Source organism: Podarcis muralis, chromosome 8, assembly GCF_964188315.1.
Source record: "Podarcis muralis chromosome 8, rPodMur119.hap1.1, whole genome shotgun sequence".
In the NCBI taxonomy this organism is placed as follows: domain Eukaryota; kingdom Metazoa; phylum Chordata; class Lepidosauria; order Squamata; family Lacertidae; genus Podarcis; species Podarcis muralis.
The window spans coordinates 59801882-59828882 of NC_135662.1; the positions used below are offsets into that span (position 1 = coordinate 59801882).

Consider the following 27001-nt stretch of genomic DNA (forward strand, 5'->3'; position numbering starts at 1 on the left):
TTTCCTTTCCGCGCCGCGTGGAGAGGCGGAGAGAAGAGCGCGAGCGCGCAGAGACGGGGGCAGCCGCGGCGCGAGCAGGTGTCGCTCTCCCAGGGTTGCTGACGGTGAACCCGGCAGCCGGCGAAGCCCCTCCCTCACCTGGACTGGGCCGTCCTGCCTCGTGAAGGTTCATTTTTTAATAAATTATTATGGTGGTGGTTGTTTTTCTGTCCGGAGAACTCCCTCAGTTGTCTTATGGTGAAGCAGAAGCCCTCCGCACCTGAGCGTGGCATTGCTTCTTCCCTCAGCACTTGGATGTGGTTTAGTTTATTTCGTGGCATTTTCCTTTAAAAAAAAAAAAAAGCTATTTGGGGGTCAGGGGTGCCAACTTGAATATTGTGGGGGCCTAGGTCAGCCGCGCACGGCATGAGCGATCACATGACGTGCCGTTTGAATAGCAATGCCCATCAACTCTGTGGGGGCCCAGACTCATCAAATATTTTATTGTGGGGGGCCAAAGGCTCCACGGCCCTTAGGAGTTAGCTCCTTTATTTGGGGACACCAAAAACTCTACTTTTGCCCCAGTCCCCAAATGGATAAATGTCATGTGCAGCCTTGTGACAGCGTAATGCTTATCAATAATTGAACCTGTGCTTGCCACTTCCTAGGGCAGGGGTCTGCAACCTTTAAGACAAAAAGAGCCACTTGGACCCGTTTCCGAAGAAAAAACAACAACTGGGAGCCGCAAAACCATTGCGACATTTAAAACAAATATATCTCCGGAGCCGCGATCTGACAGCGGGCGGGAAGGTGACGTCGGGACGGTGCGTGACTAACGCACGCACCGCCCCCATGCGACGTCACAGCCAGTACAGCACCCGCCACAGTGGGGAGTGTCGGGGAGCACAATGCGCCTCCTCCCCTCGCTAGTATCTGCCCCAGAGCCGCGGCAAAGATGTAAAAGAGCCACATGCGGCTCCGGAGCCGCAGGTTGCAGACCCCTGTCCTAGGGACATAGAGTTTCCCTGGGCTCATCCAGTTGTCCATCGTCAAAGGCAGCGATAAGAGTTTATAGTCTTTCAAGTCAAGTCAGTCACTATCACTACCGCCCTCATTCCTTCTGATAATGAAGTTGGATGTGTGTACATGATCATAGCCAAGGGGGGTCAGGGAGGGGCCTCCACCCATCACGTTAAATCAATGCAAAATACTTTACTAACTGAGGTTCTGCCACCACCCCCAACACAAAGCCTGCCCCCAGCATAAATTCTGGCTACACCTGTGTGTGCATCAGTTCAGAACTGAAGCAGGACCTCCCTGTAGTGATTTCTGAATTTGGGGGACTTATTTCAGTTGTAAACAAAATCTGCCCTTCTACCATATAGGTCCAAGAGCCCATATAGAGTCCTTACATGGGTTCCCTATTGGTAGGAAAAAATAACAGAGGCCAACCAGAGAATATTGAGAAGCAAAGCAGCTGGTAAGCCTGATCTTTATTGATGTGTTGCAACACGCAGGAAAGGAGGAGGACCCCAAACAAAGGTGTGCCTGCCCTCATATAGACATTTTAAATTCCCTGACCTGGAGCTAAAGACCACCCTTCCATACATCATGCATACATCACAGAAGGGGTGTAACCCAAGACCACCCCCCTCAAACATCATACCTACATCACAGAAAAGGCGGTCTACAACAGAAATTTGAACGTTGTTGTTTTTCCTGTCTGTCGGGTTATCTGATAATGCCTTATCTAAATTCCTGTAACAATGGGAAGGTTCCCTGACCCCCTCCCTCCTTGCAGAGAAAACATTTGGTCAGTTTGGGAGTCAAAAATGGTTTTAGGTCCGTCTTCCTGTGCTGATCTATGTATGTGCTTGGTTGGTACGTTTATGAACATTTATTATATATTTAAGACCTTAAAGTTCTTATAACATTTGCAAATAGCAAGCAGGTTTTTTTTAATGTCAAAAAATAGTCCAAGAAGGACTTACTGTATATTCAATGAACTACTAGGACCTATGGAAGGGTAAGGGCAGTTGAGCCATGGAATGTTGAAGTTGCCAGTTGAATGAAATGAGGTGGTTTCAGGAGGGTGAGGAAGAAGAAAAGGAGGTGTGTCACCCTCCCATGAACCCTAAACAGCACTATAAGGCTGTTGGGGATGTAATGCAACATTTTGCTGCAAGTCCCCATTGTTCCTTCTGACGCCCGACTTCTAATGTCTGCTTGGAAGCAAAATAGTGCCACTCACTTCCTGCATATGCAAGAGACCACCTGTCAGTTACCTGACATCATACAAACATCAGCCCCACTTGTCAGGACTTCAGAGCATTGTGCAGGACTTTCAAACAATGTATTTTGCTTCGAAAGGCACATTCTAGGAAGAAGACTCAGGCTGTGCTTTGAGAAGCTATTGTTATATGGTACAAATGATGCTTCTTTGCAGATTGTGCAATGCAATATTTTACAGACATTCCATAAACTTTATTTTATGAACTTAAGCAAGGGGTGGGGAAGCATGTAAACATGTACAAAGTTCCTGGCTTAATGGGAAGGCTGGAACGTTCAGTCAATGATTCACAAGTAGTTGCTGTTCATTTTTCTTTGTAGAAAGGTTGCTTGTGCCATGGAAAGTTCTTCAGATACATTTGGAAAGGATGACTCTGCTGATGCCAAGTTACAAGAATCCAGAGTAGTGACTGAAGAAGAATGGCTGCAGAAATGGGAAACTAATAATATTGGATTTCATAACGAGCAAGGACATCCGTATGTATTCTATCCTCGCATTTTATAATAAAAATTGTTTGTAGAGGTATTTGGCTCTTTCTCACATACACGGCTTGTTTAAAATACTGTGTTGAGGACTTGTTTGTGAGCAATACAGCAATTTGTTCTGAAGTCTGTTAATTCAAGGTGACTAATCCAAATCAGATTTTTTTGCTTCACTGAATCACAGGATGCAGGGGGACTCCAACTTTTTTGGCACTGTAGCCAAAACTTCTTCAGTTTTGAAGAAGTTCTGTGGACACTAGTCTCAAAATGGCTGCCATGCCCTGGAGGCATGGCATAACACAAAATTAGAATCTTGTAACCACAGCTCTCCCCCAGCCCTAGACAACCACATGCTTGCAGGGGGAAGTCCTTATGTCCTGCTGGTCCTAGCTGTGGATATCATAAGATATTGATTTCACACACCCACACACAGATGCTGTTGTTGTCTATCCCTTGTACCAGGAAAGAGAAAGATATGCCATGTGACCACACCACACTCACAGTAAAATGCTGTACACTGCACATTCACACCACAGACCATAGGCACACATTCATCTCTGCTTCTCTCTCTGTGTGTCCATTTCTCACCCATGTGCTCATACTCATGGTTCTCACACATATACACAGCCATACATTTATATCTGCCTCTTTCTGTTTGTATATCTTTCTCTTTCTCTCATATATCACACATCCCTTCCTTTCCCTCCCTCCTTTTCTCCCTCTCATCTCTCTCTCTCTCACCCACACCCACACCCACACCCCTGTTGAACAAAAATCAACTCCCGACTTTTCCTTTTTTTTATACAACAATAACATCAGCAGGCTCATTCAGAAAATAATAATAAAAAGTTTTGTTGTTGCTATTATTAAATGATTAGAAGTCAGGAACTCATGCCAATCTATCACAAACCACAGAGAGGTCTATCAGTAGAACACACACAGTAGAGGAGCTTCTTTACATGCATAAAGCTCCCAAGTTGAATGCTTGGCATCTAGAGTTAGGGCTGCCTAAAAACCTGGAAAACTGCTGCCAGTCAGTGTAGACAATACTAAGCCAAACAAACCAATGGTCTGGCTCAGTTCAAATCACCTTCCTGTGCTTGTGTTCACCCCTGTTCCAGAGTGTCCCAAGTATAGTTGCAATGTGTTCTCCTAATAGCCCAATTGCACAAATGCAATCCTTGTTTCCAAGCACAATTCAAAGTGTTGGTGCTGACCTTTAAAGCCCAAAACGGCCTCAGTCCTGTATACCTGATGGAGCCTCTCCACCCCCATCGTTCAGCCCAGACACCAACGTCCAGCTCCAAGGGTCTTCTGGCAGTTCCAGAGAACCAAGCAGAGTTCTGCTTCTTGGTAGTGGCGCCTGCCCAGTTAAACACCCTCCCATCACATATTAAGGAAATAAACAACTATTTGATTTTTAGAAGCCATCTGAAGGCAGCCCTATATAATAATTTTTATTTTATTTTTTATACCCTGCCCAACTGGCTGTAGTTCTCCAACCACAGGGAAGTTTTTAATGTCTGATGGAGCGTGAGAGGCAGAGGGGCACTAATGTCTGATGTTGTATTATGTTTTTAATATTATGTTTTAATATTTTGTTGGGTGCTGCCCAGAGTGGCTGGGATGACTCAAGTCATATGGGTGGCATTTAAATATTAGTCATAGTAGTCGTTGTAGTAACCTGGATGGTTTCATTTATTGTTTGTTTGAAGCTGTCCTTTGCAATAGTTGCAGTGGTTAAAGAATTAAACTTTCCCCTCACTAGCTATGATTATGTTCCACTTGTATACTCAGTCAGTAAAAATAAGATATGCTCTTAAAATAATTTATTTTCTTCTGCAGTCTCCTAAAGAAGTATATGGATATATTTCTCGATGGCAGGAGTGGACTGAAGATATTTTTTCCACTTTGTGGCAAAACCATTGAAATGAAATGGTAAACGACACACCTCTAGCTTTCAGAAACTTTATCTTAGTAGCTTGCTTTTTAAAGGGGTTCTGCTGGGTTAAACCACAGAGCCTAGGGCTTGATGATCAGAAGGTCGGCGGTTCGAATCCCCACCACGGGTGAGTTCCTGTTGCTCGGTTCCTGCTCCTGCCAACCTAGCATTTCGAAAGCACGTCAAAGTGTAAGTAGATAAATAGGTACCATTCCGGTGTTTCCGTTCTGGTTTGCCAGAAGCGGCTTAGTCACGCTGGCCACATCACCCAGAAGCTGTACGCCGGCTCCCTTGGCCAATAAAGCAAGATGAGCACCGCAACCCCAGATTCAGCCACGACTGGACTTAATGGTCAGGGGTCCCTTTACCTTTACTGAGTTGGAGGGGATACTGCTGCAATTTTAAATGCCTTAATGCTGTGCCTAGTCAATCCACAAGGGAATCCTGTGCATTCCCCATTGACATGAATGAGATTATGAGCAAGATTATAAGCACTCAGGCCACGCTCTCAGCAGGTATCCATAGGACTCAGCTGACCATTCCACAACCATAGATAGGTATGATTCCTGGTGTTTGGAACAAATGGTAACCTGAAAACTGTAAGTTTGGCTATGGCGAATTGTTGTGATGCTGGACTTTTTCATTCCATCCAGATGCAAATGGGTTTGGGATGCATTAAGGTGTTGGGTTCATAATCAAGTTTTTACCCAAATGAATCTCTTCATTTTATTTTGTAAGCCACAGACGCTTGCACAGCTTGTTATACATCTCACTTTATATCTGAAAGGCATAGGCAAACACTCAGAAAGAACATCCATGATGTTGGGATGCGAGGCAGATTTAGGAGAGTGCGCACTAGGTGCAGAGCCCAGGGGCACTGCAGGAGGTTCTGTTATTTAGAATGGAGTGTGAGAGGCAAAGGGGCACTGAATTTTGGCATCCCAGGGTCTTCCACTGTTGGGAAAGTAATGCAAGCATCCACACTTTTTTCATGGAACAGAGCTGGTTTAGATGATAGGGAAGTGACTTTCAAAATTTAAAAGAGAATGATTTAGCCAAATTTCATTGTGGTCCTTAAATCAGAAAAGATGTCACCACCATACTTTGTATGTAAGCATTTCTGTACATGGAGCCTTCCCGTCTCCACAGGGAAACGTGGAGAGCCCATGTCTTGAGATTCTTTGCCTTTACATGTCTTCTCCTAGTCATAGATGTGTGCATCATTTTCATGAATGCCCAGGGGGCTAACTAAACATGACTAGCAAGTGCGTAAAGAGGTCAGCTTAGAAAGTATAATCTCAGAAAGAAAAGCAGCTTGCATGAGAACAGAAAAGGAGGTGGACACCATCACTCATAGTTTCTCTGCTTAAAATTCCCTACTCCCAGTGGTACACTTCTTTGCTTTAAAAAGCAACAGTCCTGTGTTGGGGTTCTCTTGCACATACTTGCCTATCCTCAGACACTGGTAGTTGAGGTGTGGCCCTGCAGAGCACCAGCCACGTAGACTTTGACCATTTTTTCTTTGTCTTTGTTTTAAAAAACAGTAATAAATAAACTTGCTGTCTTGTCAACATGTAGGTTAGCTGACATGGGGCACCAAGTCGTTGGTGTGGAAATCAGTGAAAGTGCACTGAAGGATTTTTTCACAGAACAAAAACTTTCATTTTCGGAAGAACCCATTCCAGGCATCCCTGGTAAATTACTGAAGGTATGTATTTGGGATCGAGGAGATTTTCATTTTAATGTGAATATACCTAATTCACACTCCCTTAATCAATACAAGAACCGAAATGCAACTTTCTTTGAAAATTTGTATTTCTCCAAATTTCCCGGTGCAGTTTGTGGGAGCAAAAGTATGCATGGAAATGTATATATTAGTAAACATAATATACAGTACAGTGGTACCTCTGGATACGAACAGGATCCGTTCTGGAGCCCCGTTCACATCCTGAAGTAAACGTAAGATGCGACTGTGCGTGCGCAGGTTGCATTTCGCCGCTTCTGCGCATGCGTGTGACGTCATTTTGAGCGTCTGCACATGCGCGAGCGGCGAAACCCGGAAGTAACTCCATTACTTCCGGGTCACCGCGAGCGCAACCCGAAAATACTTAACTTGAAGCTAATTCAACCCAAGGTATGACTGTACAGGGATGCATTATCAGGAGACATTTTTTGCAAAAATGCATACACTAGGTAAAAGTGCACACAAAAATATGAATTTTAGGAGAAATGCCAACAAAAATGCATACAATGTTTTGTGTGGATTTTTCAAAAAATAATTCACAAACTGATGCAGAAATGAGGTGAAATGGATTTAAGTAACTCCATGCATTAGATTGTTTTATGGTTGCCTAACAAATAAGATAACAGTTAATTTTCAATTAAAATATCTTACTAATTGTTCTTTCTGCCTTGTTTTATTTAAATAATGCTAACTCAATGTTATCCCCATTTCTCACTGTAGAGCACAACTGGAAATATTTCTTTGTACTGCTGCAGTATTTTTGACTTCACCAGGTAGAAACAAAATGATGACTCTAAATATTTCTGCAAATTAGAATGGTGCTAAGCTCTGTTTGATCTGAACCCATCAAATATTTCCTAAGAAATAAGGACAAATGTTCAGAATATGCTGGATAGAGCATATTTTCCATCTTAATGTGGTAATTGCTGATGCATCATTATTTCCAGAACAGGGAGGTATGTTTCAAATTAATTATGATTCAATTTCCAGTTTGCAAGATTAAATATCTCTTGTGAACACTGAAAGTGCTTCAGTGCAGTTACATGTACACAGATTGCAATACTATTGGCTAAGAATTCTTGGTGCTGCCCATAATCTTTGTAAAACTTACTGTTGACTTGAGTAGTATGTGGCCTGCACCCCCAGACCCGATAGACAAATTTCCCTAGCTGGGGTTAAATCTCTGATCAGTCAATTTTGTTCCTAAACAGAGTGGACTGATTAGGTGGATCGAAATATGATCATCTCCTTTGTTTCAACATGAGATCTTTAAATAACATTGTATTAGTTTTACTCTCTTCATTCCATTTAGTAACTTAAGGAGATTCCTGGAATGAAAGTTTCCATCTCCTCCTCACCCCAGCAGCTCCCTGCATGCTCTGCACACCCCAAAAAGCCTCTAATGAGGACTGGACATCCTCTTGAACAATGTGGGGTGGAACACAGGGGATTGCTGAAAGGGGAAGGATAAGTCAAAAGCAGAAAAAGTTCATTCCACAAACTTGTTTTTGTTCATGGAAGGCGTGGACACTTTCATATGGGGCGGTTGCTTTCCCATGTTTACAGGATGCAGCCTGTTCATTTTGACCTTCAGCTTCATTGAATGCTCTGGATGAAAATCCCAATTGCATCATCTGGGTGGCTCTTGCTTAAGCAGACTGAGAGCTCTGTGCAGTAATTTAAAACCCCATGCCTTTTTTATGCAACATCTGTCTTTCCTGTCTAGATCGTAAAACACTGGTTGTTACAGCTTCTGATATGCAATGCTTCCTCCCTCCCTCTCTCCTCCTCCTTGTAGCACCATCACTGGCAAGTTCGATGCGATTTGGGATAGGGGATCTCTAGTAGCTGTTAACCCTTGTGACAGAGAACGGTTAGTAACTATCGCTGAAATTTATGCTCTGTTGATGTTGAGAGCTACTCTCCGTCCTTTGCTAAAGCCTCTGGCTTTAAGGAAAGAATAATTTCCTCTTTGGCATCATTGAATAACTTGTACAAGCCACTCTGCCACTTGAGGCTACTCAAGTTCCATAATACAGTGGTACCTCGGGATGCGAACGGGATCCATTCTGGAGCCCCATTCACATCCTGAATAGAACGTAAGACGCGACTCCACATGCGCGGGTTGCGTTTTGCCGCTTCTGCACATGCACATGACATCATTTTAAGCGTCTGCACATGCGCGAGCAGCAAAACCCGGAAGTAACACACTCCGTTACTTCCAGGTTGCCGCGGAGCGCAACCTGAAAGCGCTCGACCTGAAGCACATTCAACCCGAGGTATGACTGTAAATGGAATAGCAATGGAAATCCCTGGCTTGTTGAAGTTAAGCCTAAAGCAGTTGCCTCACACACCAATCCAACAGGCAAGGGGCCACATGGAGTGTGGGTGAAGTGCTCATTTTCAGGCCAGAAGGCCTGACCTTTTAAGGGACTCTGGTTTTGCAAATGGGGCAGGGCCTACGAGAGGTGAATTGGAGGCAGAGGCCCAGGTTTGTCCATTTCCCATTCTGTAACAATACTCTGTACTTTGTTGTTACAGAGCTCCACTAAAGATGAACCCACAAATGTCAAAGTTTTGTGCTAGATTTTGGGAGATAATAGAGCTTTGTTACAGTGGCCCTGCAATGGAGATTTGTTACAGTGCTGGGGCAATCCTTTCTTTGTTAGGGAGATTGCTTGTTAATGGCCCAAAATGAGCATGTTTCCTTGATGAGAACAAATGCCCAGATAGGTTTGCAAGGAAGAAACTGAGTGGAGTAGCAAATCTACTACTTCCATAGAAGTGCAAATGCTGCTTTTCTCCAGTTAGCATTTATCTCTCTGTAAATAAATCAAGTATTTTGAAAAGGCTGTAAAACTCAAGTTCCCTCTCCTCCAAAGGGAACTGAATCCAGGAAGGTCTTACTGCTTGGGGAAGTGGGAACTGTGTGATGTGTTAAAATCCACTGCCTGAAGTGACACAATGTTTGGGCTTCTTAATTTTCTTTTTAGCTATAGCCAGTTGATATTATCACTAATGGACAGCAGGTGTCATTGTCTACTAGCAACCTGTTTATATGACCCAAGCAAACATAAAGGTAAGATATTATGACTGAACTCCATCTTGACATTGTGAAAATCCTACTTATGAATCATGCAGCCTGGTTCATCATCATCAACCTTTTATTCGACCATCAGTCAGAAAAAAGTACATTTGTCAATACACAGTTAAAACATCCAGGAAGATTTTAGAACTTAGCCAACACTAAAATGGGCTAAACAGATAGCCCCATATCAATACAGTCAATTATAGTCTTGCGACGCTTAAAAGCTAAAAAAAGAAATTTGGCCACCAAGGAAGGTATAGCTCTAGTGACATTATTCAGCAAGTGTAAAACCTGGTTTTCTCCGGGTAGGAAGCTAAATTGACATAGGAGTGGGTCTATAAAATTTTGTCTAAGCTCTGCATAAGAAGGGCAAGTCAAGAGAATGTGTTCGGTGGACTCAACCACACCCATGGAACAATGACAGGTTCTCTGGGCATATGGTACGCCCCTGTACCTTCCCCACAATATCGCGGAGTCAAGGACATTTAATCTAGCCGCTGTAAGAAGTCTGCGGTATTCCACATAGTGGATTTCTGCAAGGTAGGGGGCTGGTATGGTCCGATAAATCTGGTCCCCTAGGAACATCCCTGGTTTTACCTGGGCTATGTCCTCTTGTCTGGCAATATCACTCAGTCTCCGGGAGATCACAGCTCTAGCTTGATTGTACGTCATAGACTCAAAGTAAAGGTGAGACAATCCGCAGGATTGAACCTCGTTAATGACCTCCCTTTCCCACGATGATTGGAAATCGTCCCTCAATATCAAGGGGGCAATACCCACTGGTTTAAAACAAAGCTTGAGCCATAGCCAGAGCTTTGTCTTCAAGGCCACATACCGTAGAGCTTGCCAGCCAACCTCTAATCTCATAACCGCACCCGCTACCGAGGGGGGAATCCTAAGGATGGCTCTAAGGAATCGCGTTTGGATAGAATCCAGTTTCAAAAAATCCCTACGGGAACCTAAAGAGATGCCCACCAAAAAAAGGGGGAGGACTTTCATTTGAAAGAGTCTCAAAGCTATCTTCACTGATTGAGCCTGATTCTTAGCATATAGAGATCTAATCTGGGTGGCTGCTTTAGATGCATTAGTTGTTATATAGTCTCTATGGGCCAGAAAAGACCTATTTGACCGTATTACTTGTCCCAGATATTTAAAGCAGTTAACCTGCTCTAGGGGGATCCCGTTCATCGACCATCGATGGAGTCTCGGTCGGGCAGAGAAGACCATGATCTTGGTCTTAGCATAGTTGGGTTGGAGCTCATGCTGATCACAGTATTCATGTAGAGCTTGCAACATTCTCCTCAGTCCATTAGGGGATCTAGCAAGAAGTGCGGCGTCATCCGCATACAGAAGAACATTCAGAGATCGGCCTGCTAATTTGGGGGGGTGGAAAGCATCATTGGCCATGTGAGTCACCAGTGAGTTAATGTAAAAGCTAAACAATGCTGGGGCCAATAGACAACCCTGTCTTACCCCTCTAGTGGTGGTAATAGGGTTGGAGACTAGGCCTTTATTGTCTAGCCTGATTCTCAGAAAGGTGTTTGTATGGAGGTGCAGCCTGGTTTCTTGGGAAGGGGTGACCTTTTGTGACTAGAGATGATTATGAAACTCAGGCATGGGCCCAACATGAGATTTTGAGGCAGCACACGTTCAGCAAGACTGAAAAGTCAGGTTTCCCAAATGTCTGTTGGTCTGTGACCCCAGTGCACATTTGATTTTCTCCATTATTACTTGCCTACTTTTTCATTCTAAAATTGGGCTCCAGGCAACTTATAAAAATTCTAGTTAAAATACAACGGAGAAGGTTGTAGCTCAGCAGTAAAGCATCTGCGTTGCATGCAGAGAGTCCCAAGTTCAATCCCTGGCTGGAAATGGCCCTGTGTGAAATCCTAGACAGCTGCTGCCAGATGTTGTAGACAATGCTCAGCATAAGGCAGCTTTCTACGTTCCTAATTCAATGCAAAAACAAGATAGCAGGTCAAGGGATAACAACATAAAAGAATGCACAGTCCAAGTGTTTGTGGATTTCTACTGCCAGTTGATTTCAAAAAGATGCAACTAAGGTTAATATTTAGGAGCAAGCCACTGTACAAGGCTTACCCATGCAATTTCCCACTTTCTCATAAATTGCACCCATCCTTCTTAACTAGGTTTGGCGGTACAAGTGGCCCTCACTAAACTGGCTTGAAATTGAACAGGTTGCATACGTAAACTTGTGTAGGGTTCTTAAAGTGAGTTTATAGCCATACTTAGTTTGATTTCTCCTTATTAATTGGTTGGTTTCTTTTTCAGGTCCACCCTTCTATGTTCCTGATTCTGAAGTGAAACGTTTATTTGGTGAGTCAGCTGAACAATGGTTTTGACTTCTGTCAAAATGCATGTGGCAGACCTAGCGTGCATTCACGATGTAGGAGCAAACTGGGTGTTTTTCCACTGACAAAAGACAGTGACGCTGATTGAGAATGTTTGCTTCCTAAGCAGAATCCGATGGCATTGGAGTCTGAAAATAGACACCAGAAATGTATCAGAGCCCTCAAAAACCATTACTTCCCCAATTTCTTTTTTCTGCTGATTATTTTGTGCTAGGGAAAAGAAACTTGAACCTGCCCGTCTAGTCTAACAGATCCTGTCCCCTTGTGATGCAAGGTTACCTTCAATACGGAGCCCTAGTAATTTAACCTAAATTCTTGGACCATTCCTTATTCTCTTTAAATGTTTCAGATTGCCTACCTGCACATAAAGGTGGCATCCTTCATCTTGCTTCTCCCTAATTTCTTTAGACAATGCCTGCTCTGTGGATTTGAGCATGGTGGTGCTGTTTCAGTTTCATCTAAGTCTGGCTCCAGCCTGTGCAATCTGCACATCGTCACACAATTCTCTCCACTGCTATCAGCAGATGCAGGAGTTACACCCTAATAAAAATACTGGTTCTGCTATCCCTGTCACTGCCAGGAGTGCTGTGGCTGCCTACTCTGGTTTCTTACTGCACAATATGTGCACAGAGGGTAATGTGATCACTGTATACAAGTATCACAGTGTTTGTAAATGCAGCCTCACTGTGTGTGTTTGTATCCCATAGCCCTTTTATCATATGCGTGAGCAATGCAGCGTGCCTTTTTGCTCGCGTGATTTGGAGTCAAACTGTGCAGGCAAAGGAACATATTTCACCTGCCTTTAGATTAACCACAGTTTGTTGGGGAAGGATGACCTGACAAGCAGCAGCTAATCTAAACTGGAAGGGAAAGCTTCCAAACTCCTCATGGCTACACAGAAGAAAAAGGTGGGGAGCACACTAAACTTGATGTGGCTAATTCTCATCATGCTCAACTATTATTTGGCTCAGGGGTAGCCAGTGTGGTGTTCTCCAAGTACTGTGGACTACCACTCCCATATCAGTTCCAGCCAGCATGGGATGATGGGAGTTGTAGTCCATCACCTCTGGAGGGCGCCACATTGACTAACTTTGTTTTAGCGTGGCATCCAAATGAGACCATTCATGGCTGTTGCAAGAGCTTAACTTCTACTTGCTTAAACGAATGAATGGCCCAAGTGAGAAGACTTTGTCTCTACCAAAATTTATCCCTGGCAAAGCACAAAGCAAGCTTTACTTGTCCGTCTCTAGATCAGTAATTTCTTGTTCTTACTTTCCTTTCAGGCAAATCCTGTGATATTACATGTCTTGAAAAAGTCGATGGCTTAGCAGAGAGGCCTAAGAAGTGGGGGTTAGATTACTTTTGGGAGGTGCTATACATGCTTGTGTTAAAATAGCCAAGAAAGATAATAAGCATCTTGGGCTGCAGGTCTGTACTCAATTACCTTGAAATAAGTCCCACTGAATGGAGAGCTCTTCAGAGTAAACATGTATAAGATTTTCCTGTTAAAGGTGGGAGGGTGCAGCTCAATTACTAAACATTTGAACATTATTCAAAATGAATAATTCTCTAGCTATTAGATTTGACTTATAAAATCTGTACTTCAAACTCATTTTATGTGAATTTCCATATAAAAATCACATTATTTTTGTCTGTTTTGCCTTCTGAATTATTTCACTATAAATACAGTTTTGTAAAGTTGCCAACCTCAACCTTTTTCTATCTAGTCCTCAAATAATGCAAAGAAGCAGTCTCCTTAGCCATATTAATGCTCATCAGCAGACATGTATAGGGTTGCTATATTCAGAGAGATGTATTGTTATGTAATTGCCAGCTTTCCAGTTTTAGGAGATCCTTTCACAAGGTCTGCTTTAATTTAAGGAAAGGATACTGGTGACATACTGGAGTTAAGAGTTGTTGTTGTTGCTGTTGTTTTTTGTACCGTTTTTTGTTTACAAATGTACAGGTTGAGCAGGAGGAAGCAAGCACACACCCAGATAGATTGCACTACTTTTGTGACAGCATCAGTTCATCCCTAATATTTGAGAAATTCCTAGCCCCACATGTCACCACCAAAATCAGCAATACTGAAGGTAAATTATTAGCAGAGCAGTGGAAAACTTTATACTCGTATGATTTCTGTAGGTTACAATGGAGACAACTTCAAGCTGTCAATTTCAGGGTACAGTCTAGGCGTAGTGAACACATCCTAGTGGAAGCTGCTTTACTTTATGTCTAAACAAAATTTTAAAAAATCCTTCCAGTAGCACCTTAGAGACCAACTAAGTTTGTTATTGGTATGAGCTTTTGTGTGCATGCACACTTCTCAAGATACATACTTTATGTGGCATTCATACCTGCTATGGGTACATGAGCGTTTCCTACAGCAAACATGTAATGTGTAAGGGTAGAGAGAGTTCTGCTTGTTTGAAACCTTTTTACACCACTCTTCAGTCAGAAAAGCCTCTCAGTACAGCAGACATAAGCTTAATCATAAAAAGTAGCTCCTTCCCACAGAATTACAGTGGAAAGCACCTGATACAAAAGGAGAAATGGATGAGGAGTAAAGGGTGGGAGGGGGGAAGAGACAACAAAGTCAGGCACCAGCTCCTAAAGTTACAACATTATTACAATGGTTAAGAGAGTGTAGGAGCCAAACAGAGCTGGCCTCTCAGCAGAGCCGCTTGACAACACAGTGAGCATTTTCAGGGGAACAGCAGCAAATCAAGGCTTCCTGGTGTGTATGTCTGCTCCTCTTACTGTACTTTCACTAAGGTTTCCTGAAATAGTTTAGCCATAGGAAACATGAAAGCCATATAAAAGTGTGAAGTGCTTCTGATTCAGAAACCTTGAATGGATCAAACCACATGAGGTATATCGCCACTCCTCCTTTGCCTCACTGAGTTATCACTTAAACCAGGCGTTCCCAATTTATTTGGGGCCCACTACTTGCTTGATTGACAGGGACGCGGGTGGCGCTGTGGGTAAAAGCCTCGGCGCCTAGGGCTTGCCGATCGAAAGGTCGGCGGTTCGAATCCCCGCGGCGGGGTGCGCTCCCGTTGTTCGGTCCCAGCGCCTGCCAACCTAGCAGTTTGAAAGCACTCCCGGGTGCAAGTAGATAAATAGGGACCGCTTACTGGCGGGAAGGTAAATGGCGTTTCCGTGTGCTGCGCTGGCTTGCCAGATGCAGCTTTGTCACGCTGGCCACGTGACCTGGAAGTGTCTCCGGACAGCGCTGGCCCCCGGCCTCTAGAGTGAGATGAGCGCACAACCCTAGAGTCTGTCAAGACTGGCCCGTACGGGCAGGGGTACCTTTACCTTTACCTTTTTACTTGCTTGATTCCATAAACTCATCCCCATTGCCCCCTACCCTATAAAAAGCATTATTCAGACCCTGTAAGGATCCCACTAGGAAGATAATAACACAATGAACTTCAAAACAGGGATAATTAATTGCAGCATTGGATTCAGAATCCAGTTAAAACTAAAATTGATTAACTTGATCCAGTGATACTAGCTATTCAAAGTCTGATAGTCTAGGGTTGCCACACATCTGGACATATCCAGAATGCTGCATTTGTCAGCAGTGTCCTTGCAGAAATCAGTCAAATGTCTGGGGAAATTTGGATGTATGTCAGCCCATGTCAGCAGTGCCGATCTTGCAGATTTCCCCTTAAAATGACTTTGGCACCTTCCCACTGTCCCCTTTCCTCTTAGCGGCCTCCTTTGGGAACCACTGGCTTAAACCAATAGAACAGGGCAGTGTAGGCATTATTAGTTCAGTTGCCAGAATGGCTGGTGTCATTCATTACCTGAATTGCCTTGTGTCTATATGAACTCTTCTGATTCAGCTGTTCCCTCTGCTTCTGCCATTCCATACCTTTATTACAAGCGTCTTTTCCATACTGTGAAGAAAACCCTGCAGCTGAAGAAACAGCTGCTGCCACAATAACCCTTTCTTTTGCTTGGGGAGGGGGAACTGAGAGGCACCAGCCAGGAGAAGCAGCTGGTGGCACATGTAGCAAGAGAGAACTTTCCCCCCTCTGTATTCCATCCGGATGCTTTTGCACAGGAAAGTGGAGAAGCATTCTGTCAAGGGCGGGATGGTGTTCATGCTATTTTCTTTTTTTAACAGTTTGAACATTCGCAAGAGGAAAAAAAGGGCTGCCTGTCATTTGAAAACAGTGCCTGGGGTGGTCACTTGGCTTGAAGGAGAAACTAAGTTGAGATTTTGTCAAGAATGGCAACTTAAATGAGGCAGGGCAGGACTTCTTTTAAAAAAAGAACAGTTGATTGGTAAACCATTATCACTCAACCCCACTATGAAGGTCCCTTAGAAGGCATGGAAATAGTATTTTGTCCATGGGAAAGGGGTGGGAATTTAAGGTACACAGGCATGGCTAGGGTTCTTATGTACAACCTCCCAAAAGCTTTGTTAAAACACACACAGACACACACAGAGACACACACAGAGGAGGCTCTGTGATTTTTAATCAATTAAAATATATCTGAAGCAATCCAGAACATGTCAAGCTGCACTCACACCCACACAAATATTCTGTCTGCTATGCAACGGTTAAAAGAATAGAATTATTATTATTATTATTATTATTATTAGTGTGATAAAGCATCAAACATTAAAAACTTCCCTAAACATGGCTGCCTTTAGATGTCTTCTAAAAGACATCTTGTTTATTTCCTTGACATCTGATGGGAGGGAGTTCCACAGGGTGGGAGCCACTACTGAGAAGGCCCTCTGCCTGGTTCCCTGTATTCTCACCTTGCAGTGAGGAAACCGCCCTCAGTGCTGGACCTCAGTGTCCGGGCTGAACAATAGGAGCCACTCCATGGGGATGGGAGGAGAATGAAGTCAGGAGGACAAAGGGGGGCAGCGACTGGGGGAGAGGAAGCACCAGCAGCAGGAAAGAGAGGACAGAGTTAGATATAAGTAGATCTAGAAGAAAGTGAGACAGCAAATTTGCAAAATAAATAGGAGTCAGCCACAAGGGCAGCCTTAGGTCAATGGTGTACCTGATCTCTCTCTAAATAATTAATAATCCCTATTTTTTTAGAAAACACTACCAAAATGGTTGGCTTTGGTTATACCTGAGGGCAGAGCCTCTAGTAAATCTATAAATGTTTCTCATGCTGAAGTCCGCAAGACAGTCTTTGAAACCAACTTTACAACCTGCCTCTGCCCCCACCATTTATTTGTTTTTGTGGGCTTTAATTGAACAGTGCTCCTTGAGAAGTGGAATGGTACAGTAAACCCAAACATGCTGGATTCAATTTATACAGGTAAAGATGGGCACCTTACCAGTATTCAGGTTCATATTGCAATTGAATCAGGAGCATATTTATTCCCATTTTCACGCAAGCTAAAAATAAACACTGGAAAGAGAAGGCGAATACATGAATGGCAGGTGCCCTTGTGAATCCGCTGCTTTATCGTAAAGTTTCCTCAAGGGGGCAGCAAACTACAACCAACGCTGCCATTGTGGAATATAACTGCCGAGTTCACTGCACTCACTCTGCACGAAGGCCTCTCTCTCTGATGTAAGAGGGTCATGTGACTGCACCCACATGACCAGATGGCACAGGGCACCACCAGCAGAGCAACAATCCTCTTAAGAGTTGCACAAATGTCTGCCAAGGCCAGTGACAGCATGCAGACCACGACAGAGCTGCTGGACCAGACAGAGAACAGTCTGCTCGAATGCAAAGTGTGCTTTGAAAAATACAACCAGCAGAAAAAGCACCGGCCCAGGAACTTGCCATGCGGACATGTCATGTGCCTGGAGTGTGTCACATCACTGGCCCATCCCCGGAGTCTTAAGCTAGAGTGCCCTTTCTGCCGCAGGGCTTGCAAATCTTCCGAGACCAGCGATTGCTTGCCGTTGTTGCACCTGATGGAGATCTTGAGCTCTTCATCCAACAGTGTTCCGGTTTCAGGAAGGACCGTTGGAGCAGCTGAGGATGTGGTGATGCCAGGATCTCAGGTCTTAACATTTCACCTGTCTTTTGGAGGATGGGGGACCCTGGTCAACCCGACAGGGATTGCTGTGTGCCAGAGGTCTGCCTGCCTAGCGGTGGCTCACGACGGCAAGAAGAGAATTAAGTTGTTCAGTTTCAACGGGCGCGTCATACAGCAGTTTGGAGAAAGAGGGCAGGCAGGAAATGACATCAGGTACCCGACCGATGTCACCATCACGCTGGATGGCCATATCGCAGTCACGGACAGCGGGGATCGTTCTGTCAAAGTGTTCGACTTCAACGGCAGGGGAAAGCTAGTTATCTCCGAGTCCTTCGGTTTACCTTGGGGTCTGGATACCACGCCTCAGAACGATGTGATCATGACTGATTCAGTGGCAGGTGCTCTGTATCGCTTGACAGCGGACTTTAAGCGGGGGGAATTAAAGGGGGTGGAAAAACTCTGTTCTAATTTGTGCAACCCGAGGAAAGTGGCTGTTTCTCAGGCCTCGGGGGCCATTGCTGTCATAGAGCATTCGATGGCGAAAGGACCAAGCTGCGGCTGCACCATGCTGAAAGTATTTGCTGCAGACATGCAGCTCATAAGCCAGGTGGACACTTTTGGCCTGAATCTAGTATTTCCTTCCAAAATATATGCCAGTGATGTGACCTTCAGCAGGGAAGGTCAAGTAATAGTAACCGATGGCTATAACCAAGCAGTCTTCTGCCTTGGAAAACCTGAAGAGTTCCCTATGTGTAAACCTATCATTACCCAGGGTCTTTCTTACCCTTTGGCATTAGCTTTCACACCAGACAGTTCTCTGATTGTCTTGGATGGTGGAGATCATTCTTTGAAAGTATTCACGGCTAGCTGAAATATGGGGGTGTGCTGCTTTCACATTGCCTGATCCAGTTCACAGCTTAACAGAGAGTATGTGGAAGCTCTTTGTGCCTAACACCCCAACTTCTCTAAGGATCGCTGATCAAGTTGATGGATTATGCCAAAATGGCTAAAATGACTGGAAGAATTAGAAATCAGGAAGACCAAAATTTTAATAAGGAATGGGGAAAAATTATAATTTATCTTAAAAGCCATTGTTAAAATCGTTAGTAGGATTGGAGTAACGTTTGTAGTTTAATGGTGAATTTTGAACACAACGGAGAGGTAAAAGATTTGGATCATTATAAAAGATGCAGGAGGAAATGATTAACAATAGGACCCACAAAGGGGAGGAGGGAAGTCCAGGAGATTCTTTGGAATCTTGTTTCTATGTTGTATGTTGGATATGTGACGGCAAAATTTTAATCTGAAAAACCAAATAAATAAATTGAGAGAGGGAGAGAGAGAAGCTGATATGAGTCTTATCCATGTTGTGTATTGTGGAATCAGTTCAGCGGATGTGAACTAGACTACTTAAGGCTGTAATACGTACTGTAACCACAGACTAGTGAGGAAATCCCATTGAACTAAGGTGCTGGACGTTTATGTTGGCCATTGCCAAAGGAGTTACTGCAGTTGGGTATTATAGAAGCTGTATGTGAATAATCCTGGTAACTTTCTATGTTGGGCTGTAGACAGGCTTGTGTTTCCCTTGGATTTTCGATGGCACATGTGAAAGCCCACCTTCAGCCAGAATGTATGACTGCCCCCCCCCCCTTTGCATAAGCAAATGAGTGTTTAAGAGAATGGACAGCATCTGTTAGTGCAGTCTTCCCCCAACCTGGTGCCCTCTGGGTCTTTTGGACCACAGGTTCCATTCACTCCAGCTGCATCGTCTTCCCATCTAGCACTGATGACAGTTGCAGTCCAAAACATCTGGAGGATACCAGATTTAGGAAGTCATGTTTTATGACATTGCACTGGCCATTGTAAGCTGACCCAAGAAATTCAACACTGTGGCAGCATTAGTCAGGGCTGCTACACTGGGGATAGATGCCTTCACCAGATGTGTTGCCAGGTCATTCTGCACAGCATTTAAGCAGAACAAAGCGGGGCAGAGAAGGGGCATGTTCAGGATGGTGGAGGCATGGGAATGACTCATGGCCATGCCATTAAACCAGCTTTTTCCACACACCTTGAAGCCAGTTAAACTAGTGCAAACCTGCCTTTTCAAGGGTGTTCCGCTGGGTGTATATTTTATAGAACAGATCATCTCCATCTGCTTTATATCGGATACCTCTGAATACCTCTGAGTTTGTCAGTGACCGTTGCAACTACACATATTTATAGAAGGAGTGCCTGTTTGGCTGGTTATATATTTTTTCCATTGCAGATTTAAAAGAAACTGTGATTTAATTGTACTTTTTGGGTTGTTGTTTAAATATAAAAAAGTAAAAACTCTTTATTTTGATGAATGTAAAGTGCCGAACTGCGCCTTACACACAGCTGTGCTTCTTTTTTATGAGTTTCAGTTAAAAAACAATGGGGGGGGAGGGCTGCTTAACCATTTCCTTTCTGGCTGTTTTTCTGCACCGCATCCCCTTTAATTCCATAGAAGAAAAAATACAGGTGCCAATATAATATTTCCTGTACAGTGGTACCTCGGGTTAAGTACTTAATTCGTTCCGAAGGTCCGTTCTCTGAAGCACCACTTTAGCTAATGGAGCCTCCTGCTGCTGCCGGGCCGCCGGAGCACGATTTCTGTTCTTATCCTGAAGCAAAATTCTTAACCTGAAGCACTATTTCTGGGTTAGCGGAGTGTGTAACCTGAAGCGTATGTAACCTGAGGTACCACTGTACAGAGAAACACACCTGGGGTTAATTTTGAGTTGGGGGGGGGCAGCTGGCAGAAAAGTTACATAACCCCTCCTTCCTGCCATTTTTCGACTGAAATTTGTGGCCTCAAAGGCTGTTTTTAGTTTTTTAAAATCATACACATCAGAAAGAAAGATCCCTTTGGTTGCATCTTGCCCCCCCCCACTACAATACATAATTTTTGTTGCTGTTAGAAACAGAAGGCCCAGTGTATTGCTAGTAACACTAGACACAATTTATTTCTGTTTTCTTAAATATAACATAGAAGTGTTTTTAGAATGTTATTGAGATGAGCTTAAAGAATCTCTGATCATGGGATAATCAGCATGGGATAATCAGGCTGTTAGGACGGGGGGGGGGGGGAATGCAGTGCCTTTTCCCCACTGGTTTTTCTGGTAGAACTGTTACCTTACTCTTTGATAAATTAAGGAAGAAATAAATTAAAAACTCTTGAAATACTACAAAAAAGTTTTAACATTACAGGTTCCTGGGGGGAAAGGTTTAATGCATCAAGATGTTGATGACTTAGGACCTTGTGAGATTATTACGGTATTTTTTAATCTCATTGTGTTTAATAATGAAATAAAGATAGTCATTTTCTCTTTTCCTTTGGTTGTGGGGAAAATGTTGGAAGTCCAGTACTTACTTGTGGCAAAAAATTGTGGAATTACATTAGCGTGGAAAGGACCCAATGAACTCTGGGGTGTATCTTCCATTTTATCTGCAAACGTGATCTTTTTAATGATGAAATTGTCACTGTATCATGCCATGCTGTTGTTGATTAGGAAGCACTTTTCTCTGGCTGACTCAGCAGTTCACCTTCTACACACTGAGAGCCAAAATAGACACCATTGAGATGGTGGTAGGAAGGGTAGAGATTTGGATATACGGAAGATTAAACTGTGAATTATATATTTTTTTTAAAAGTTGGAGCCTAAGTTAGTTGTACTTAATAGCTACTGAAAAAATGGGATGAACAGAGTCATGGCTTATGTTGCATTTGGTGGGGGGCACCAAATTTTGGCCTTGCACAGGGCTCCACTGAAATTTGAAAAACCAAAGTCCTCCCCCGATTTGTTACAGTTGTTTTTAAATATCCCACAAGATAAACTATGGCAACATTATTAATACAACTTGTCCAGTAGCTCAGGGCTGAAATATACTTGATGTGAGGGAATCTATAACTGGATCGCAGGACTTTTTGTTTTTATTTGAAATAATCCCCAAGACTTGAATCTTTCAGCATCCGACTAAAAACTGCCCCCGCCGTGAAATCTGTAAGGCCTTCACACCTACATTATGAATTTTATTTATGAATGTGCAGTTCTGTTTTCTTAGAATAGTCTTCCATGTTTTATGTCTCCCAGTGCATTTGGGAGTACTGTGGATGCCCCATGAAAATGATGGATGCTGCTGCCTCGATCCTTGTATTGTCAGATGCTCCATCTATGGCCAGCTTTCTCTGTACATCGGAAAAACACCATTATCATGCCTTTCTATTGGTCTATTTAAGTTTGTTGGAACTCCAGATAAATGTGAGCACTGTATGTTGCAAGACAACATGTACAACAGTGATTCCCCTCCCCACTGAGTGTTATCTTCATCACCCTGTCACATACAAATGATTCACTGAGTTTCAAATCACATTGTTTTCTGTTAAGAGCTAGTAGCAGGCATAGCAACGCATCAACTCTTAATGAAAATAAGTGGCTTAGTCTAATGCGTTGACTATGCTTTGAACGCAAGTGGAGGAATCTGCAGTTTTGCAGGAGGAGGAGGAAGAGATGGGCAGTGAAAAGAGGATATTTTGCCTCCCACCACCCAAACCCATGTTTGCAAACCTGATCCAACTAACGTAACATGCTTTTTCCAGCAAGCACATCTCTTGCCCTGCACATACTATTTGCTAGATCAGGAACCATGGCTCAAAATGGGATCTGCATCCACTTTCCCATCCCAGTATGAATGCTGTTTTGCACATCCTGCATTGCTTTCAGTGGAATCAGTGCTCAGGTGCATGTCCTGATGCACATTTGCATCCACAAGCTAGAGTGTGAATGCAGAACTGCTGAAAGCAACACACTGTAGACAGAACACGTCTGATTTGCCTCTCAGTCATTTAAACTGTCTCAGAACCCCACCACAGATGTCCTTCCTATTGTGCATTTACAGTGATTTGTTTTTATGATGGTATCGGGATGGTCAATACTCTTTCTTCCTACAAAAGTTCGGGGGCAGCCGTAGCTCCTTTGTTTCCAGTTGGTGTATGACCAGTAGCTTTCTGCTGAATTTCATACCACAAATGGTTTGTGGATTTTCTTTAGTCCCACATTAGTTGCACTATAGAGCAAGTGTGACTTGCCAGACAGCAATGCAGGAACATCAGGGGATATTGTGGAACAACTAATAAAGTGGACTGGCGTGGGGGGGGGATCCTTTATAAATCCACCACTGATGCACTTATTGTGTTATTGCTCATGCCCCCTTGCCACGAAAACTATCCTTCAGAGGGGGAGAAATTGAGCTCCAAGAAGAAGTACACCACCCCAGAAACCAATTGCCTATTCCCCATGATCCTTTAAACCGTGAAGGCTGTTAAGAGGTGCAAATTTTATATCAGAAACAGAAGATGTGTTCTACACAGAGAATACTGCATAAAAGTACTTATTTAACAAATGCAAAGACTTTAAAATTCTACAGCACAGCTCTCAGGTGGCAGCAGTTCCAAGAAGCAGAGATCTAAGCTCCAAATAGAATTTGGGAATAGGACTGCCAATTGACCTTTATTTTTATTTAATTTTGTAAGTTCATCCTTAGTTGCCAAGTAATGGCCTTTAGAAGAATAAGATATTGTGTAAGTGTCTCAAGTGTCTCCAACCCATCAGGGACGAATGCCAACAGGCTTCCTTTGGCAAACCCCTGTCTGAATCTCCAGAGAGCTGCTTAGGGGATGGCCCAGACGCTTTTGAACAGAAAATGACTGGTAGGGAAAGGGTTAGGTAAAGACCCTTTCATTTCTCACTGCTTTGCTCAAAATCACTCTTTTGAAACTGCCTTCCAATATATATTCAGGCTTCCTTATACATGTACTTTGACCCTTATTCATGAAAAGAGTATTTGTGGTGTATTTGTTGCTTTCCCTGACAACTCTTGTAGTTTTAAGGTGTGGGGTATCTTATTTTTAATAACTCAAAGTAAGAGGCAGATACAGAAACAATACCTAAACAGCCAGTGAATGCTCTATCTGGATATTTATGAGAACTTATCAGCAAGCCAAGTTTATAAGTAGCTAGAAGCAGCAATGTATGTATTATCTCTCTGTGTGTGGACAGATACTGGCACGCATACTGCCACATTTGGAGTAGCTTTATAGATTGTGGGATGCTACCATTATGGTGAACTTTACTACTTATTTGCTAATCCAGGAAGGTAAGCAAATGGGCTGCCCATTTTATAGAAAGCTGGTGCTTGCTCATTATAGTTTGGAATGATAGCTTTCAGGATGATCTACAGCTTTTCACAGGTCATTCTTAAAGTGCAAAGTTGTACAATTTCCTTCCTTATGTATTGCTGTCTGAAAATGAAATTTAAAAAAAAATAAATTTGTCCCGAATACATAAATAATAACCTAACAGTATTTACCAGCCGGCCTCCTGCTTTGTTTTGTCAGGAGCCCCTCATCTCAATTCAGGATTCATGTTCACAATAGAACTGTGGGGATCTGCTTCAGCCATACTTGCATACCAGACATTCTTTATTGTAATGATGAAGAGAGTGAATGCTTTTTTAGGGAGGGGCGAATAATGGAAGGCTTGTCCTTTCCGCAGCTCATGCTCATTTATGTTGTACATGTCACAAACTGAATGTGGCAGTTAATTGCTTTTTAGGGGGTAAGCAATTCATTTTCCAGAGCTGGGTGTGCAGAAATGAGAACTTAGAGTGAATGTGGTAGGGCAAAGAGCCTCAAATATAGGAACTTTGAACCTCTAATCTCTTTTCCAAAGGTAATCACTGTGTTCTACATTAGAAGAAAAGGCGACTGAGAGTCAATATCCTCCTTTCTCTTTCTCTCTCGCACAATGCTTCACTTATGATTCCTGTCTGCCCATCATAAAACATACCACCACAGTGGCATTTACGGGACTGATTAAACTATTGATTAGACAAAAGAAATCTGTCCTTTTTTTCTCCTGTTGTCTGAGAGAACTGTGTGTGCCTGACTGTTGTTACAAACTGTAAAACTTTGTTGGTGGAGTTCCTAAAAAAACTTGAAGATTTTTGATGTGTAATTTGCAGGAATCAAGAAAACCTCATTTTATGGCTTGGCAAATGACATTAAAAAGAACCAAACACCACAAAGCTATTTAGCTTCCATCTGAGAACTTGTTAAATCCTAAATAACATTCTTGCTGCATCCTGAAATAGTTTAAAGCAGTGTGGCTTGGATAAAGGTTAGCCTGAAGACCTCTGGCCAGAAAAGACCCCTCCCTGACTTTTTGCGACCACCTGGGGAAATTATTTGTGGGAACACCCAAGGCCCACCCAGTCACTGTCAAAGTGGAGAGGGAAGAATGCTGGTGTCCTACAGCTCAACTGCTCCTTGTTCTCTCCCTGGATTCAGATGCCCGTGGTGGAGTTGGTAAGCATGTTTTGAGTCTGTTGCAGCTGGTCGCACTGCACAACCTACTTGTGGAAGTTGTTGCTTCTGAAGACAGCAAGGACAAGGAGAAAAGGCATTGAGGACAGAAACTAAAAGGAAATGAGAGACTGGAGGAAGGAAAAAAGAGAACATAAGAGGAGCCCTGGTAGGTCATATAATCTAGTCCGGCATCCTGTTCTCACAGTGGCCAACCAGATTTTATTTATTTATTTGCCTTTATATACTGCCCTATACCCGCAGGTCTCAGGGTGGTTCAGCAGATGCCTATGGGATGCCCGCAAGCGGGATAGAAGTGCAATGGCACTCTCCGGGCTTATGATTCTCAGCAACTGATATTCAGAGGCATAATGCTTTCCAAAGCAAACCTTGTATACAAGCACTCCCCAATGCAACGTTTTGTTGCAGGTCCCATTTGTTTGTTATACAAATCTGACAGTTTAGAGCAGTGTTTCTCAACCGGTGTTCCGCGGCACACTAGTGTGCCGCCAGACGTTGCCTGGTGTGCCGTGGGAGGGAGGCGGGCGAGTCGGCGAGAGGCGGGAGGCGGCGGCGAGGAGAGGCCGCCCAGTGCGGGGCTCTCGCCGTCTGCCTGCCTGGCTGCCTGCCTGACGCGCAACCCCCCGGCGCAGGCGCCCCGCTTGTTGACACGGGAGGGGAGGGGGGAGAGGAAACGCTGCTGGTGCCGCTGCTCCTCGGCGGCGGCTCCTCCTCTCAGCCCGCCCTGCCTATATTTGCACCAATCCCCGTCCACTAAAGCATTCGCGCCTCCCAATGGGAAGCCTTGCTGGGCAGCGGGCGCTGCTGCCTGAGAGTTCTGAAGCCACGCCCACTTTCCCAGAGACTGGCGGTTCTGAGGGATCCAGGGCAGGGCCGGCGCGCGCGCGCGCTTCTTGCTGCCCGGGCGCTTGCTCTAATCCCGCCTTCCCTGGGAGGGAGGGACGGCGGTGGCCGCGAGCGTCCGGGGTGGGGCGCGCGCTGGCTCTCCCTGGCAGCCCCCGTGCCTGGCGTTCTATCAGTGCGCCTCCTCTCTCTTTCCCCACCCATCCTCCACGTGCTGCGCTCTAACCCGGAGTTAGAAGTGAATTAGAACACGCCCCCCGTGTGTGGTGTGTTTTTTTTTGCTGCTCCTCTTTTTTTAGGGCTTTTTGGCGGCTTTTGGGACGGCGTCAAGGGGTGGCGCCCACGCTCCTTGTGCGCCCGCCCCGGAGGCTCGCCCGCGCGGTAGTGCTAGAGGAGGAGAGAGGTGGGCATGGCGGCTGTTTTGGAGCTGTTGCTGCAGGACGAAGTGGCAGCCAGCGCTGTCGTGCGGTGGCTGAAGGCGAGCCAGAGCCCCTGCGCCGTGGAGGTAAAACGCGCAGCGCCGCCCTTGCTTCACCCAGCCCTCGGTTCGAGCGGGAAGTATCCGGGAAAACGGAGTTGATGCCGGCCTTCAAAACTCTGCGCTCCAAAAGGGAGGCGGGAGGGGGAAAAAACAGGTCGACCACTTGAGGTTTCCTCCTCTGGCGGGATGCTAAGTGGGAAGCTGCAGCCTTCAGGCCTGCGCTATGTGAACTCCTGAAGGGCTCTTGCGGTAGCTTTTCGGGAGCCCAGGTGTATAAATGTGCCCCCCTGAGGGAGCCCTTCACTGAACCTGAGAACCCTGCTGTGGAGTTGGTGGGACTGAGTTGCTGCGCGCCCTTACGAATCCTTCCCAAATGCAGCTTTAATGATTCAGAAACA

The 27001-nt window shown here is 44.3% G+C and overlaps 2 protein-coding genes across 3 annotated transcripts; both read left to right on the forward strand.

Moving 5' to 3' along the window:
• The first annotated feature begins 25 nt into the window (after positions 1-25).
• Positions 26-13550, forward strand: TPMT (thiopurine S-methyltransferase). 2 transcript variants are annotated; one of them, XM_028737612.2, is made up of 9 exons: positions 28-166; positions 2590-2745; positions 4597-4689; positions 6272-6401; positions 7158-7210; positions 8236-8310; positions 9431-9516; positions 11818-11862; positions 13181-13550. In XM_028737612.2, the coding sequence occupies exons 2-9, from the start codon at positions 2606-2608 to the stop codon at positions 13291-13293; spliced, it is 735 nt and encodes a 244-aa protein (XP_028593445.1). In that variant the 5' UTR covers positions 28-166; positions 2590-2605; the 3' UTR covers positions 13294-13550. The 2 variants fall into 2 exon arrangements, with proteins under 2 accessions (XP_028593446.1, XP_028593445.1); XM_028737613.2 differs by lacking the exon at positions 4597-4689 and having other exon boundaries at positions 26-166.
• Positions 13551-13692: 142 nt separating this feature from the next.
• On the forward strand, positions 13693-20248 carry NHLRC1 (NHL repeat containing E3 ubiquitin protein ligase 1). The gene is made up of 2 exons (XM_028737607.2): positions 13693-13990; positions 16970-20248. Exon 2 carries the CDS (start codon positions 17489-17491, stop codon positions 18740-18742), a length of 1254 nt encoding a protein of 417 aa, XP_028593440.2. The 5' UTR covers positions 13693-13990; positions 16970-17488; the 3' UTR covers positions 18743-20248.
• Positions 20249-27001: the final 6753 nt, after the last annotated feature.

Bases quoted from the DNA above. Each gene is read 5' to 3' on its own strand.
- TPMT (XM_028737612.2), top strand. From the start codon at position 2,606: ATGGAAAGTTCTTCAGATACATTTGGAAAGGATGACTCTGCTGATGCC. The intron at 2,746-4,596 runs GTATGTATTCTA...TTTCTTCTGCAG, and splicing joins CATAACGAGCAAGGACATCC to TCTCCTAAAGAAGTATATGG. The intron at 11,863-13,180 runs GTGAGTCAGCTG...CTTTCCTTTCAG, and splicing joins TGAAGTGAAACGTTTATTTG to GCAAATCCTGTGATATTACA.
- NHLRC1 (XM_028737607.2), top strand. From the start codon at position 17,489: ATGGCACAGGGCACCACCAGCAGAGCAACAATCCTCTTAAGAGTTGCA.